This window comes from Mesitornis unicolor, unplaced genomic scaffold (genome assembly GCF_000695765.1).
Source record: "Mesitornis unicolor isolate BGI_N332 unplaced genomic scaffold, ASM69576v1 scaffold44723, whole genome shotgun sequence".
Lineage (NCBI taxonomy): Eukaryota > Metazoa > Chordata > Aves > Mesitornithiformes > Mesitornithidae > Mesitornis > Mesitornis unicolor.
In genome coordinates, this window is record NW_010176383.1 from 5,478 (window position 1) to 19,147 (window position 13,670).

General features: G+C 52.6%; 1 protein-coding gene across 1 annotated transcript; it reads right to left on the reverse strand.

Annotated features, from left to right (window-relative positions):
* Positions 1-907: 907 nt before the first annotated feature.
* Positions 908-10,287, reverse strand: CYSTM1 (cysteine-rich transmembrane module containing 1). Its single transcript, XM_010181712.1, has 2 exons — positions 10,040-10,287; positions 908-1,380 (listed from the first exon to the last, which is right to left on the reverse strand). The coding sequence occupies exons 1-2, from the start codon at positions 10,266-10,268 to the stop codon at positions 1,274-1,276; spliced, it is 336 nt and encodes a 111-aa protein (XP_010180014.1). The 5' UTR covers positions 10,269-10,287; the 3' UTR covers positions 908-1,273.
* Between the last annotated feature and the right edge of the window lie 3,383 nt (positions 10,288-13,670).

Genomic DNA, 13,670 nt, shown 5'->3' on the forward strand with positions numbered 1-13,670 from the left:
TAGCACTGCGCTGGGACGAGGGGCTGGAGGAACGGGCAGGAAGGGACACAGGGCATCTCCCAGGCAAAAAAGCACAGAGGAACCCAGCGAGGCGCCTTGTGAAGTCTGTAGCAGCCGTGGCCCCACCACGCAGCTCCCAGCCAAGCCCTGGCCCTGCACAGGACCCCTCTGGCCTGGCTGCTGGACCCAGGCCCATGCAGGAGCACGGGAAGAGCCTTAGGGCCTGGACAAATACAACCCGAGTGTTTGTACCCCTTGAGGCCCTGCTGTGGAAGGTACAAGATCAAAGATGTCAGTCCACCAGGGTGGGTTTTGCTCCCAGGGCAGGGAGAACAGCAGCAAACCCGGGCAGTGGGGTGGGAAGCACCCCCCGTGGTCACCGGCCCAGCTTTCCCCGGTTTTGTGCAGATGAAAGTTTCTTATCCCCTCATCTGGGCACGAAACAGCTTCAGCTATAAATCTCCAGCACTAAATTAATCCTTGGCATTGTCCCTTCTTAAGGAAGGAGCATTAATTTACCCCCTGCAGCCTGTGCTCTGCAGGGGGTTGGGGGCTGATGGGTCACTGCTCAAAACCCCTGCATGGGGACCTGGCCTCCCGCTGGGAGCTGGAGGAGCAGCCCCCGGCCCAGAGAGGGACGTGCAGCTCCAGCCCTGAGCGAGCAGAGGGTGCGGGGTGAGGGGTTCACGGTGCCCACCCTCCCACCCAATTTCTGGTTTCTCCTGGCTTAGGCACCAGGATGCTGCAGAAAAATCACTTGGATCCTGCTGACAGCAAGGGACGAGGGCACAAACCTCTGGCTGCAGCTTTGCTGCTGGGTCAGGGCAGGCGGGAGGCTGAGCCCAGACAGCGCCGAGGGAAGCGCCCCCTCTGCGGGACAGATTTATGGACACAGGCGGGACCTGGCGAAGAAAATCAACCGTTGGCTTTAATTATTGCGTACGTCTTCACTTCTAGGACTAGGAAAAGTTTCAACTGATAAATATACATTTCATCAGAATGCCTTTGGCTGAAAGACACCAGTAGCACATTCTTCAAAGTTACGACAAAAGTCTTAGAAATGTTAAAAAGGGATTATTTGTGTGGTTGGTTGTTTTTTTTTTTTTTCCTTTACTAAAATAAAGGAGTGCACCCCCCACCCCACCAAGGCGCTAGGACTGACAGACGGGAACCCTTGGCTGTGCAAAGCAGAGCGTTGATTACAGTAACAGAAAGGAGTGGGGACAGGCGTGGGGAGCCTGCGTGGCGCTCGGCGAGGCCCGGCGGCGCGGGGTCAGGTCAGCATGTCCCACAGGCAGCAGCAGCAGAGCGCGGTCCAGCACGCCGTCAGGCAGGCGCTCTCGCCCGTGTCGTCCCTCCGCCGCTCCTCCACGACGTACACTGCGGGGACAGGAGAGCCGCGTCAGCCAAGAGCGGTGCAGCCCCGGTTTGGGGTGCACAAGGAGGTGCTGAGCTCCCATGCTGGGTGCCGCAGCCCCTCGGGCCATGGTTTCAGCACCCGGCGAGGACCCGCTGCCCCCCATGGCTGCCAATGCCCCTCAGGGCCCAGCACAGCACCCCCCTGTCACAGGGCAGGAGGGACCCAGCCCCGGCAGCGGTGCCAGAGGGGACCCCGCACTGCCTGGGTCAGCAAGGCAGGAGATGGGAGAAGAGGCCATGGGGGAGGTTGCCCAGCTGGTACCACCACAGCCAAAGCAGGCGCAGCCTGGGGAGAGTTAAATCAATGACCCACCTCCTCCAGCCAGCCACAGCGGGACACAGAGGGAAGGTCCTGGGGCAAGGGGTGCTCTCCAGGTGAGATCCGGCCCCTGTGTATAAGGTGGGCACAGACAGGTCCCTGTGTAACCTTCCCCACCCCAAAACACTGGGAGTGGAGCATCTCCTGCTGAGGAGCGGCTGGGGGAGCTGGGGCTCTTGAGCTTGGAGCAGAGGAGACTGAGGGGTGCCCTCATTCCTGGGGATCCATTGGGAAAGGGCAGGGTCAGGAGGAAGGAGCCAGGCTCTGCTCTGGGATGGCCAATGCCAGGACAAGGGGCAATGGTCCCAAGCTGGAGCACAGGAGGTTCAAGCTGAAGATGAGGAGAAACTTTGTGAGTGTGAGGGTTCTGGAGCATGGCCCAGGCTGCCCAGAGAGGTTGTGGAGTCTCCTTGTGTGGAGACACCCAAAGCCCTGGCCGTGTTCCTGTGTGACTGCTCTGGTGATCCTGCTGTGGCAGGGGTTGGGCTGGGGGAGCTTTCCAGGGCCCTTCCAGCTCCTCCCATTCTGTGGTTCTGTGGAAGGGATGCTGCCCTGTGCCCTGTTACTGCAGACATACAAGAAGAGTTTGCCTGAAGTATTTATGATTAATCCATTACAAGTTTTTAAACCCCAGCCGAGCATCGAGGCCGTACTGACGAAGCGTGTTCAGAGTGGGTATAAAGTGCTCTTACGAAACACCTGCTGAAATATTAAACAGGCTGGGCCTGTGCAGCAGCAGACGGGCACCGTCCTGCACAGCCGACGCTCACTGGTGCTGGTTTTGGCACCAATGGGTCACAGCGGGCACGGCTCTTCCCCGCTGGCCTGCACAGCCCTGCTGCCCGCAGCTCCTGTGCTGGAGCAGCTCAGACACGGCACAACCGCCCAGAACAGCCCAGGCAGGACCGGGACAGGGGCAGCAGCCATGGCAGCACCTTTCCAGGACTCACCATGGGCTTGGGGGCGGTATTTGCCTTCATTACAGACAGGGAAATGGCACAGGAGGGAGACCACGGCCTTCATTCTGTTCCACTAAAAAATCATTTAAACCAGCAGCAAACGCTGCTCCTTTACAGGTTGAGTTTAAAGATTCCTTTCCTTGAAGCTTCGTCAATGCTTCCGAAGTTGTAGCTCTGCCGCTGTCACCAAACTGGTGACGTTGGTCCCCTCTTCACTTACCGCTACCAAAGTGTGCAGGGTAAAATCCAGCCCAAAGCAAGGCCAGAAACAACCCCAGCCAAGCCCCTCCTCAAGCTGGAGACGTCCTATGCCGCTCATTTTGGACACCACGCACCTGCACATCAGCTTCAAAGCACCCACACAGAGACAGAAGTACCCGAGGACACCAAGAGCAGCACCTTCACTCCCAGCCCGTGCACTCGCGCTGCTCTAACCGCAGAGGATCCCCTGCGACCCGCACCGTAAGAGGCAGTGGCACAAAACCCCAGCACCCAACTCACCCCCTCACGATCATTTCGGGAGGTCCTGCACAGCACATCACTGATGCCAACCAGCCAACGTCTTCAACCGGCGGTTTTCCCTTAGCACAGAGCAGTTTTCTCCTGGAACAGCTTTGCCAACAAAACCCCAACCCAAAACACACCAACTGAGGGAGCTGCCGGGTCGGTACCCTCTTGTCAGAGGCCTGAACGCCCCAGTTTGCTGTGGGGAGCTTTACTGGGGACACCATTCGCTGCTCTGTGCCTCTCTCCTCTCCAAGGAGCACTTTGGGACCGGTGGTCTGATGGAAAAGGAAAACCAGGGTGATTTCTCCAAGACATCAGGCAGTTTTAGGCTCAGATTTTGACGCTCCCACTGCTTTTTCTTCTACAACAGCACTGCAGAGGGTGTGAGCTGAGCAGACCCTCCCAGCTCCTAATCAGCCTTAAAGAGCAATGAATCCTGCTCCCCCCAAAACGGGAGCACTCCCTGTGCTCACACAGTGCCAGGCTGCACAACGCAGCGCAAATAACTCCCACTCCGGTTTTCAAACAACTACTACAATACCTCGCTATTTCACCCACAGCCTGCTTTATCTTGAGCACACACGTTTTGTTTCTCCTCACAGCTAATTGATGCGTTAATCATTAGCTGCAGGAGGGAAAGGCGCAGGCAGCACTCTTCACCCCGTTTGGGATAAGCTAAAATCGTGACCTTCGAGCGTGGTGTTCCTTACCGCGGCCATGGGGATTGCAGCCCAGGGATCACACCCCCAGCTGCTGTGAGACATTGGCCTGCAGAAGTAGTAACACCCCAGTCTTCTCACCTGGGAGGAAGGACACGGCAGAGGTGGGACCCATAGAGGTGGGAAAGGCTGAGGGAGCTGGGGCTCTTTAGTTTGCAGAAGAGGAGACTGAGGGGAGACCTCATTCATGTTTATCAATATTTAAAGGGTGAGTGTCACGAGGATGGAGCCAGGCTCTTCTCGGTGACAAACAATGATAGGACAAGGGGTAACGGACACAAACTGGAACACAGGAGGTTCCACTGAAATTGGAGAAGAAACTTCTTCTCAGTGAGGGTGACAGAGCCCTGGCCCAGGCTGCCCAGAGAGGTTGTGGAGTCTCCTTCTCTGCAGACATTCAAAACCCGCCTGGACGCCTTCCTGTGTAACCTCATCTGGGTGTTCCTGCTCCGGCAGGGGGATTGGACTGGATGAGCTTTGGAGGTCCCTTCCAGTCCCTGACGTTCTGGGATTCTGTGAATACGTCTTTTCCTGCATGTGAATGAAGTGGTTTTTACCACAAGCCGCTCCTGCACCACGAGCTTTGTGTCTGCGTGCAGGAAGTCTTGCTTCAGAGCGCACGCTGCTGTTTGAGCAATGATTTCTTCGAGGGTTAAGTGCTGCCCGCAGCGGATTGCCAAGGCAGTGCGTGCATCTGGTGCTGCTTTCAAAGCGTTCTTAGCCACGTCCTTTTAAGCTTTTCTGTTCAGGATGGAGGCCTGAGAAGGGAAAGTTGGCACAAGGGCGGTTTGGGCAGCCAAGGGATGCTGAGGTGACAGGGACTGGAAATGGAGCCACAATTTGGGGTGCAGACCCAGCACCCCAGAGCACCCAGCCCTGGTGTCCACAGCCACGTCCTGGAGCAGTGAGTGAGGATGAGGAGGGTGCACGACTGGGGCACAGGGACCCCAGGACTCCAAGCGAACTCCAGGGCAGAGCCTGGGCACAGATGAGGTCTAATTCCCTCGGCAAAAAATGGCGTTTTATTGTTCTTTCTGCTCTCTGGGGATATCTGCTCAGGCTTAACAGCTTCACATCGCCCGGCCCCTCACCTCCTTCCTGCCCAGAGGCTTTCACTGTGTGCAGTCTCTACTCAGACCATATTCAGATTGCAGGAAATCCCTGAGCATGCTCCTGAAGCAGATACCAGCCAGGGCCAGATGGAAGGACAAGAGCCTATTTCCACACAAAAAGTCTTCTGAAGTTGGAAAAGGCTCATAGCAAATTTCACAACCCCCAGCTGCAAACACAACCAGAGCAAAAATCAAGTATCAAGGAAGCAAACTGCAAGCATGGGCAGTTTCGTCTGTAAATCCCCTCTGCCACCACATTTCTGCTGCTGACCCAGCCCAAATTTCAGCCTGGGTTCAAGCAGAAGTGACTGATGGGCAACCACCCACGCTGGTACGGGATCTGCCCTCGTTCGTGGCTGTGATACCCAGCAGGATAGGAAAACTTCTGCCTTTCAGTTCCCGCAAGCCCGAGGCGCTCTCGTGGTCACCCTCAGGAGCTGCTTCAGCGCTCGGGGAGCTGAACAGGCAGCACATTGCAGGGAAGTTACCATGCTGGCGTGCCAAGAGAGCGCTTCCCGCAGCCAAGGCTGCGCTGGCCGCATTTCACACAAGGGTTGAGTTGTTCCCCTCTCACGTGCTGCGTCTGCTCCAAGCACGGGTTATGTCCGAGCAGAAACCGTGCAGGTTTTCTCACAGGGGTGGGATTCAGAGATCTCTGCAATATTGGAAGTGATGCTCATCAGCATTTATGGCGTATAGATGTGCCCTGGAAGGATTCAGTGTCTCTAAAAAGCAAGCCTAAGCACTCCTTGTAGGAGAAAAGCCTACCTTATGGAGCAAGTACACATCAGCAGGCATCGGCCGGCTCTCCCAAGCACCAGAAATCTCATTGCACGGGTTACAAAGCGTACAGGAGATATGTTGTGTAAGAAATCAGCTTCCCTTAGCTCAGAAGTACAGAAATGCAGGGCTTCTGACCCCTCAGAAGATGCAGAGGCACACCTCAAATCTTAATTTACTGTTAAAGCAAGGAGGCATTTTCCACCAAGTCAACTGCAGGGCTGAGAGCAGCACGTCCCTCAGCTTGCGTCAGTGTTTTCACTGAAAAAAGTCAGCATCAGCCCTAGATTTAAACAAGTCCTGGCTTGGAGGGGTTTACACAGCACAAACTCAGTCTTACAAGAGTGTCCTGAGTGACAGAGGAGGGACAAAGTCCCGTTTTAACGCAAAGGGAACGCACCATGGCCAGGAGTCACCCGGGGGCAGCCAGGCTCTGCAGAACCACAACCTGCGCAGCGCTGGAAAAAGGCTTCACTCAATTTGCTTCTGTGGAGCCAGCCTTCACCTTGCTTAGCCAGTTTGCCTGCTTTCAGATCCACGGCCTGAATTTGGAAACCCTTTTCCTTGCATCAGGGTTTTCGCAGGTGATCCTCCTCCGGGCTGGCCCCAGCACGGCGCTGTTTGATGGTGCATCAGCTGAGAGGAGCTGGGGACCGTGGGAGGGATGGGGACAGCGGGAGGGATGAGACAGCAACCTCGGAAGAGAGAACACCGTGCTTTAATGCACACTACCAAGGTGTTAGGAGCTGATAAGGGGATGGCTGCCAAGTGAGATTTTTAATCTGGCAGGTCCTGAAGGTACGGCAACAGTTAAGATGCTTGGGAAGGGTCAATATACAGAGAGAAAGCCTGCAGCAATTGTTACGTGCTGCCCTCCAAATGCACACTGCTGGGGAAGGCTCAGCTCGACGCAGTTTGAGAAGCGAGGGGGTAACCACTGAGAAGCAGCAGAGCGATTGGGATCCCCTCCTCTCCCTAAAGAGGAAACCCGCCTCCCCTCTTGCAGGAGGCAGTGGCTGTATCTGGGTGACCTGTTTATTCTTGCAGCTGGCAAACACTGGGAGGGAGGCAGCATCGCTGTGCCCACGACTCTTATCACAGCCGGCTTTGCTACAAGCAATCAACTCCCCGAAATAAGATTTCCACCCTGTGCGTACAATAGGTCAAACGCAACACTGAGCTTTGTTTGCCTTCGGCTGCAGGGAAGGCTGCTGCTGGCAGAGCCTGGTTCCCTTTGGCACAGCTCGTCCCCCTTCTTTTGAAAGCTCGCCGTTATCACCAGCATTGCATTTCACCTCTCATTTGCACAGACAGGAAAGTACCTGCTGGCCCTCAGCACTTACAGTAGTTTCCTTATGCTGGTTGGTAGTGAATTATTCTGTAGTGAAAATACCGGTAGGGAAATGAGGTGTTTTCTAGAATGAGGTCTTTTCTTCCTCCTGAAGACAGCCCTCGATTTTACAGCAGAGAAATCAGCACAAGTCAGCTCACAGAGCGAGGAAGCTAAATCAGAAACCCTGAAGGACAACGTCCCCCAGGCTCAGCACAGAAATTATCAGCTCTAAAGGTGAAGGCCAAGTTGTTTACGTGTAGCAAACAACAGCCAAGTCAGTTATTAGCCCGTGCAAGAAGTGTTTCTTTGGAAACTTTGCTACTGGCAGTCTGTGCCAGCCCAAAAGCCAGCTCTGAGAAAAACAAAGCAAACCCAAAACCTCATTTAAGCTAAATTTAAGCTGTCCCCCTGTTACATCTCAGATGCAGCTTCCTTTTTAACACAGAGCGAGGTTTTTTTTCTTCTCCAAGGGCCAATGGGACAGGCTATGTCCACTCCTACTCCGGCCAGGCCACAAACTGTTAGATTAAAAAGCACCATCACCATGAAATGCTCCTTTACCATCAGATTTTGGGAGCTCAACAGTAATTATTTCCCCTCTGCGTGACCCACTCGAGACCAAAATATGATGCACAAGTACTTCCACACACTGGCCCACCAGCTAAAACTTAAAAGTATAGCAAATTGCCTAGTTTTCAGTGTGGACAACACCACCTTTGTTCAGAAACACGAATGCATTGCTCGGAGCGGCTTAATTCATTAAATTAAAAAAAAAAAATCATCTAGGAGGGCAAAACATCCGCCCTGAAAGGAAATCATCCACGCAGCGGCTCTTCCCAGATAACTGCTTGGGAACACCACAGGAACTGACAAACCACATCAAATCAGGCCAGAGCAGCTCGGCAGACTGCAAAGACTTCATTAAATTTACATGGCAATTTTTTATACCGGAGGTTCAGCCACACCAACAGACAGAAAGCTTTTTGGTGTTTTGGGGACAGCCATTCTGTATTAAGCACTCTTGGAGGTGATCATTCAACAAAGCCTCTTTGAAAGCTCTCTCAGATTTCTGTTAAAGCGTCCCAGGATCAGGTTCCAGTTTGATGGACTGGCCAAAAAGGAGAAAAGAGGGACAAAAAGGGTGTTTAACAGAAGCAGAATCAAGAAAAAAAGAAAAGCTTTCGCAGGCAGACACAAAGTGATAGCCCTGACTTCACTTTACACAGATTTATCACTGTTTTTCTATGCTACATCCTCTTTGGCAAAAGCAATGCAAATTAGAGGGTCCCAGGGTGGGTTCAGAGACCAGAGGTGGTGATGGGAAGGCAGTTCACAGAGGAGAGTTACCAGAACAGCGCTGGTCTGTGGGCTGGGGTGCTGCTTCTGCAGAGCTGCAGCTGCTTCAGCTCAGGTTTAACAACAAAACCACGTCCCCTGCAGCCTAAGCCTGGGCTCTCAGCAAGAGCCGTGCTTGCACCCTCAGCTGCTCGTCCTCTCCGATTTCCCAGCCTCCTCCTTTGCGCTGCTCTGCGGGTCTGCGAGCAGAGACCTGATCCGAGCAGAGGACGTTCAGTGTCACCGGGTCCCTGCGCCAGGCTGATACGAGATCCTTTAAGCCTCCAAGGCAGGAGATCGGGCTCCAAGCCAGACCCAAAGCAGCAGACCCACTCTCCCTGCTGGCACATCCCTTTTCCTGGCTAAAGCACCAAAGTGACACTTGCACTAACCAGAGATGCCCTACATGGGAAACGAGGATTATTTTTCTTCCCCAGTACCAATAAATACCCATGAACCAGCCCCAAACGATGTGCATTTCCCAGGGACAACCCTGATTAAACTCCTTGTGGTGGCAGTGGTGGGAAGCATGACCCAGCTGCTGCTTCCTCCTCAAAGGCGGACCCTTGAGGTTTCACTCTTACAGAGGAAGCTGAACTCATGACTTGCACTCATCCAAGTCCTTATTCACTCACACCGGTTGTTCACTGCTTATATTTGGGTCCTCTGGCCAGACCCACACCACAATATTCCTGACATCTTGTATCAGCTATAAATCCAGGGATGCTTTTATATACACTACTGAGAAGAGTCTGGCCCCCCTTCTTCACTCCCTCCCATCAGGGATTTATAGACATGGACAGGCCCTGGAGCCTTCTCCAGGCTGAACAGTCCCACCTCTCAGCTTCTCCTCATATAAAGATGCTCTGGTCCTTCAGTCATCATCTCAGCCCTCCTCTGACAATTGGAGCCTGCGCCAAGCACTGCAGCGAGCTCTGGGTGCCAGAGTAAACCAGTGCACCATATTGAGAGGACATGGTACACAGATGGACCGGCTAGCTGCCAAGACGAGTTACCCCATCCTCCTCCCCTTCCAAGAAATCTGTGTTTTTCCACAGAATGATAACAGCTTCTGAAAAAACAAAAGCCCAGGAAAGATTCCAGTGGCACTAGTGGATCGCTTGGACAGATGCTGATGGGCTCAAGATGTACATTAATTCAGTAGGAACTGGACATTTGAATATTACAGGCTTTAAGTTTCAACCGAAGGCTGCACGGTTATCAACCAGAAGACAGGCAGGATGAGAGTTGTGGCAAACCTCAAGCCAGCAAAAAGCAGATATAAGAACCTCAGCGCAAGGATCCCCTTGAGGGATCAGCATTAAGGACATTCAGCTGAATCTTCCAACAGCCAGAGAGCTGTTAGAGACACAGCAGCAAAATAAAGCAGGAAAAGAGGCTACAAACAGAATCGCTGCTTCAAAGGAGTCTCCAGCTCCCTCAGCCCCGTCAGGACCAGACGCTGGTAACCACATCACTTCAAGGTCAACACAAATTCATGCATTTGCAAGCCAGAAAGGGTCGGGATTACATGGCCCCGTGGCTGCCAGGCATACCTGTGTTTTTAGGCCCATCTGCATACACTGGTCCAGGAGGCGGAGGTGCGTTTTGCCATCCGTACTGGGGATAACCTTGATAGCCCGGCTGGCCCGGCTGGTACGGCCCCGTGGGTCCGGGAGGGTAGCCGGGGTACGGGCCAGGAGGGCCACCCGGTTGCTGTGCATAGGGTGGGTAAGGGGCAGTGGGACCCGGGCCGGGGTACGGCGGAGGATTTTCGTAGTTCATGTGGGATGCCGAATGTGTCCTGCAGAAGAAGGGAAACAAACAGAAGAACTGGTTTGTTTTTGTCTGCTTCATCCATGACCATAGAATTCCCATTTCAGACTGCTCTCCAGTGAGGAAACAGACCTCAAAACACCTGGTCAAGCAGCGAGTTCATTTTTAACCCCATCACAGGGGCAGAGACCGAGTCGAGGTGATTTCTTATAAGCGACAGGAGTTTAACTCAGCAGCAGTGACTTGCTGCTTTCCAGCCGTGCATCAGCTACCCACCCTAGGACATTTAACAGTCTGGCAACTGCAAAGCAAAATCCTCTGCTTCCACTCATGATTAAGTTGCTTTTAAGAGAGATTTAGAAGCGATTACTTCATGCTTTTGTCAATATTAAAAGAAAAGAAGAACAGGCAGAAATACAGCCCACTCCAGACGTGTTTGACGGCCTCGACAGAAGGGTGAACTCAAATGTCCATTACATTACTGCTAATTGTTCCAAATATCTAGCCCAGCACTCTGGAGCAAGGCTATACATGAACAATTTCCTGAAGACACCATAACCCAGCACATTGCTGATCCCTTCCAGTAACGTGCCACTGAGTCATTAAGCAGCCACAAGAAATCAGGACCTGAGGCTCGGTCCCATTCAACAGCAACATTAATGACACCTCGGCGAGCTGATGTTCATAAAAGCTACCTAACAAATTACTCATGGTACAGACATCGGGAGACAAGGCTGCCACAATATTGCCACTTCAATTAACCTCTGAGCAGCATGACTAAGCAAACCATTCCTTACATTAGGTTTCTGAAGCCTTGAGAAACAGAAGTGTCCTTAATACCATGTGCTCAGGAGCCGTCCTGACCCAAGGAGCTGTACCCTGCTATTTACTTGTGCCATCACAGGGTGCAGACGGGTCACCATTCCCCTGCTGCTCCACACCTCCTCCCACATGCCACAGGCTTCAGGAAGAAATAAGAGGAGGATAATTCGCCTGCCTTGAAGCTTGTGGCTGCTGTTAGAGAGGCTGAGGAGCAGAATCCGCTTCGGATGGCGTTGGAAAGGGCCGGCAGCCGGGTTAGACTGACCTGGATGCTCTGCACTGTGCACCCACTCTTGGGGACATGTGGAGTTTGAGTCCCAAGGAGACCATTAAGGACATCCAGACCGAGCTCTGGCGTGACGCAGATTGAGGAATTTCACCTTTGTAACTCTATAGCTCAGAGCCCAGCGCAGTCATCTGCCGGCAGGGGCCAGGCGAATCGAGCCTCTGGGGCTATGTTTAGCTGCTGCCGTCCCTGCCAGCGCTGAAGCCAGCTTTGTTTATGGCTTGCAGTTTCATCACCTCAGAGAGCACCCACGGTCCCTCCCCACAGTAAGATCCCCAGGCTCTGCTTATTTACACGTTTCTCCTGCCCCAACGTCCCCAGCGCGACGCTCGCTGCTGCACCGGCACCATGGGGCTCTCCTACACACGCAGCCCCATCCCACTCTCATAACAGCCCGTCAGATCCCACACCATGCCCAGGAGAGCGCTGGAGACTCAAAACAACCACAGAGGTGCACAACAGGGGTGCCCTCCATCCCACCACGACACCATGGACCCCTCCAGTCTCGCAGGTTGGGTTTGAGCCTGCAGTTGTCATTCACCTGAACCTCTTTTAATGCTCCTCTTGCTGTGCAAGAACCACTAAGGCAGCGCTGGTATCTTTCAAGTGTTATTTCTTAATGTCTTTGACAAGAGTTTTCACTGTTCAACCAAGGCCAGGGATTAGAGGAATTCTATTTATTATTTTTTCCCTACTGCCAGCCCAGCCAGACCTCTTAACTGCTCATTTTAAAATGGACAAGCACCACATAATGTTTAACTCGAGGCTCTTTAGCCACTGTACTGCACTGCAACACCTCTACCAAGCCTGCAGCAGGGGAATTCTCCCTTCAGTGAGCCAGTGACAGCCCCGCGACTCGCTTCAACGCAGCAAAGTGGAGAATTGGGACATAACGGGTCACTAATGTTATCTAACCCAGAAAATCGTCCTGAAATAGCAGCCAAAAGCAAGTTCCCAGGGAAGAACAAGGCCAGAGTGAGTGCATACACGTGACAGGGTAACTATTTGGTGCCCGAGCAACCTGTGAACACCCACCCCCTGGGTTTGCTCAGCCTTTTGCACACTTTTTTATTGTCAACCTTTTCCTAAGAACCCCCAGGGCTCAGCTGCCTTTGGTGATCACTGCCAAAGAGTCACATCCAGTACTTTGGTTTTCCAAGGCCCTCCTACCTAAGAGGACGGTCAGCTCAGCTCATCCTTTCCAGCAAAGTCCAGTCTTCCCCTCACACATCAATTCATTTATCTGCATTCACTACCACTGAAATGGCTTGAGCAAACAGGGGAATGGCAGCATAAGGAACAAGAAAGAAATACCAGTGCTCTGTCAGCCACGCCAAAGCAGTTTTTGAAGAGGATATGGGTTTGGAGTGGAGCTTCTACCTGTTAATGAGAGAGAGTCTACTAAAAGCCAGGCAGATGCCTGGGCAGAGACCTCAGAAGAAGAACAGAAGAGCAGAAATGAGATTAAGGAGGGCATATTCCACTGGAGGAAAAGTTATTTATTCCCTCAGAGACGAGGGTAAAGTAACACAGCTGAGATGAGGCAAGAAGTAAAAGAGAGCATCTAGCAGGAACCGTTTCAGCCGCAACTGCACTGGAGATTTATCTGTGAGAAATGAAAAAACTGAAGAATATATCAAGCATTTGGCAAACACAGGAGGTGGCTCTGGAAAGCAGGTCCTGTGGAGGTCCTAGCTCCTACTGCTGCGCACTCCCTCCCAGCTGTGAAGCTCAGCCTTCTCACAGTGGTCTTCACCCCTATTACATTTTCATTAAGAATATTTCCTTGCTCCTCACATGTACATACCCTTCCCTACTCACTCCTTTTTGAACCGTGCGACAATATGGAGATTTTCCTCCTTCTCAGGAACTCATAAATGATTTCACATGCTTATTAGCCCTATTTACTCACCTGGGTACGTGTTTGCAAGGCAAAGCCTTGAATCATTAAGCAGATACTTTTCAGAGACATACCTGAGCTCCTAGTCAAACGTGTTATCACACTTTGCTGTGGGTTCTCACCCCAACCACTAATTCCATGTGGGCTGCAACCAAGACCAACTCCTCGCATGAGGGCTCAGATCTGTGGGTTTCCCAATGAGCACCTCTTGGTGCTCGAAGGAAAGAGGCCAACGCATCAGTAAAGCCCAGTGTTTTTCGCAGCACTGCAGGAAGTCCATTAGGAAGAACCAGCACAGCACTCACACCATGTGAAACTTCATCTACTTTTGCTAAGAGGTAAGTTTGTTAATATATCATTGAGTTTTCTTAAGCTGTCTTCAGACTCCTTAGCTCCACACTGC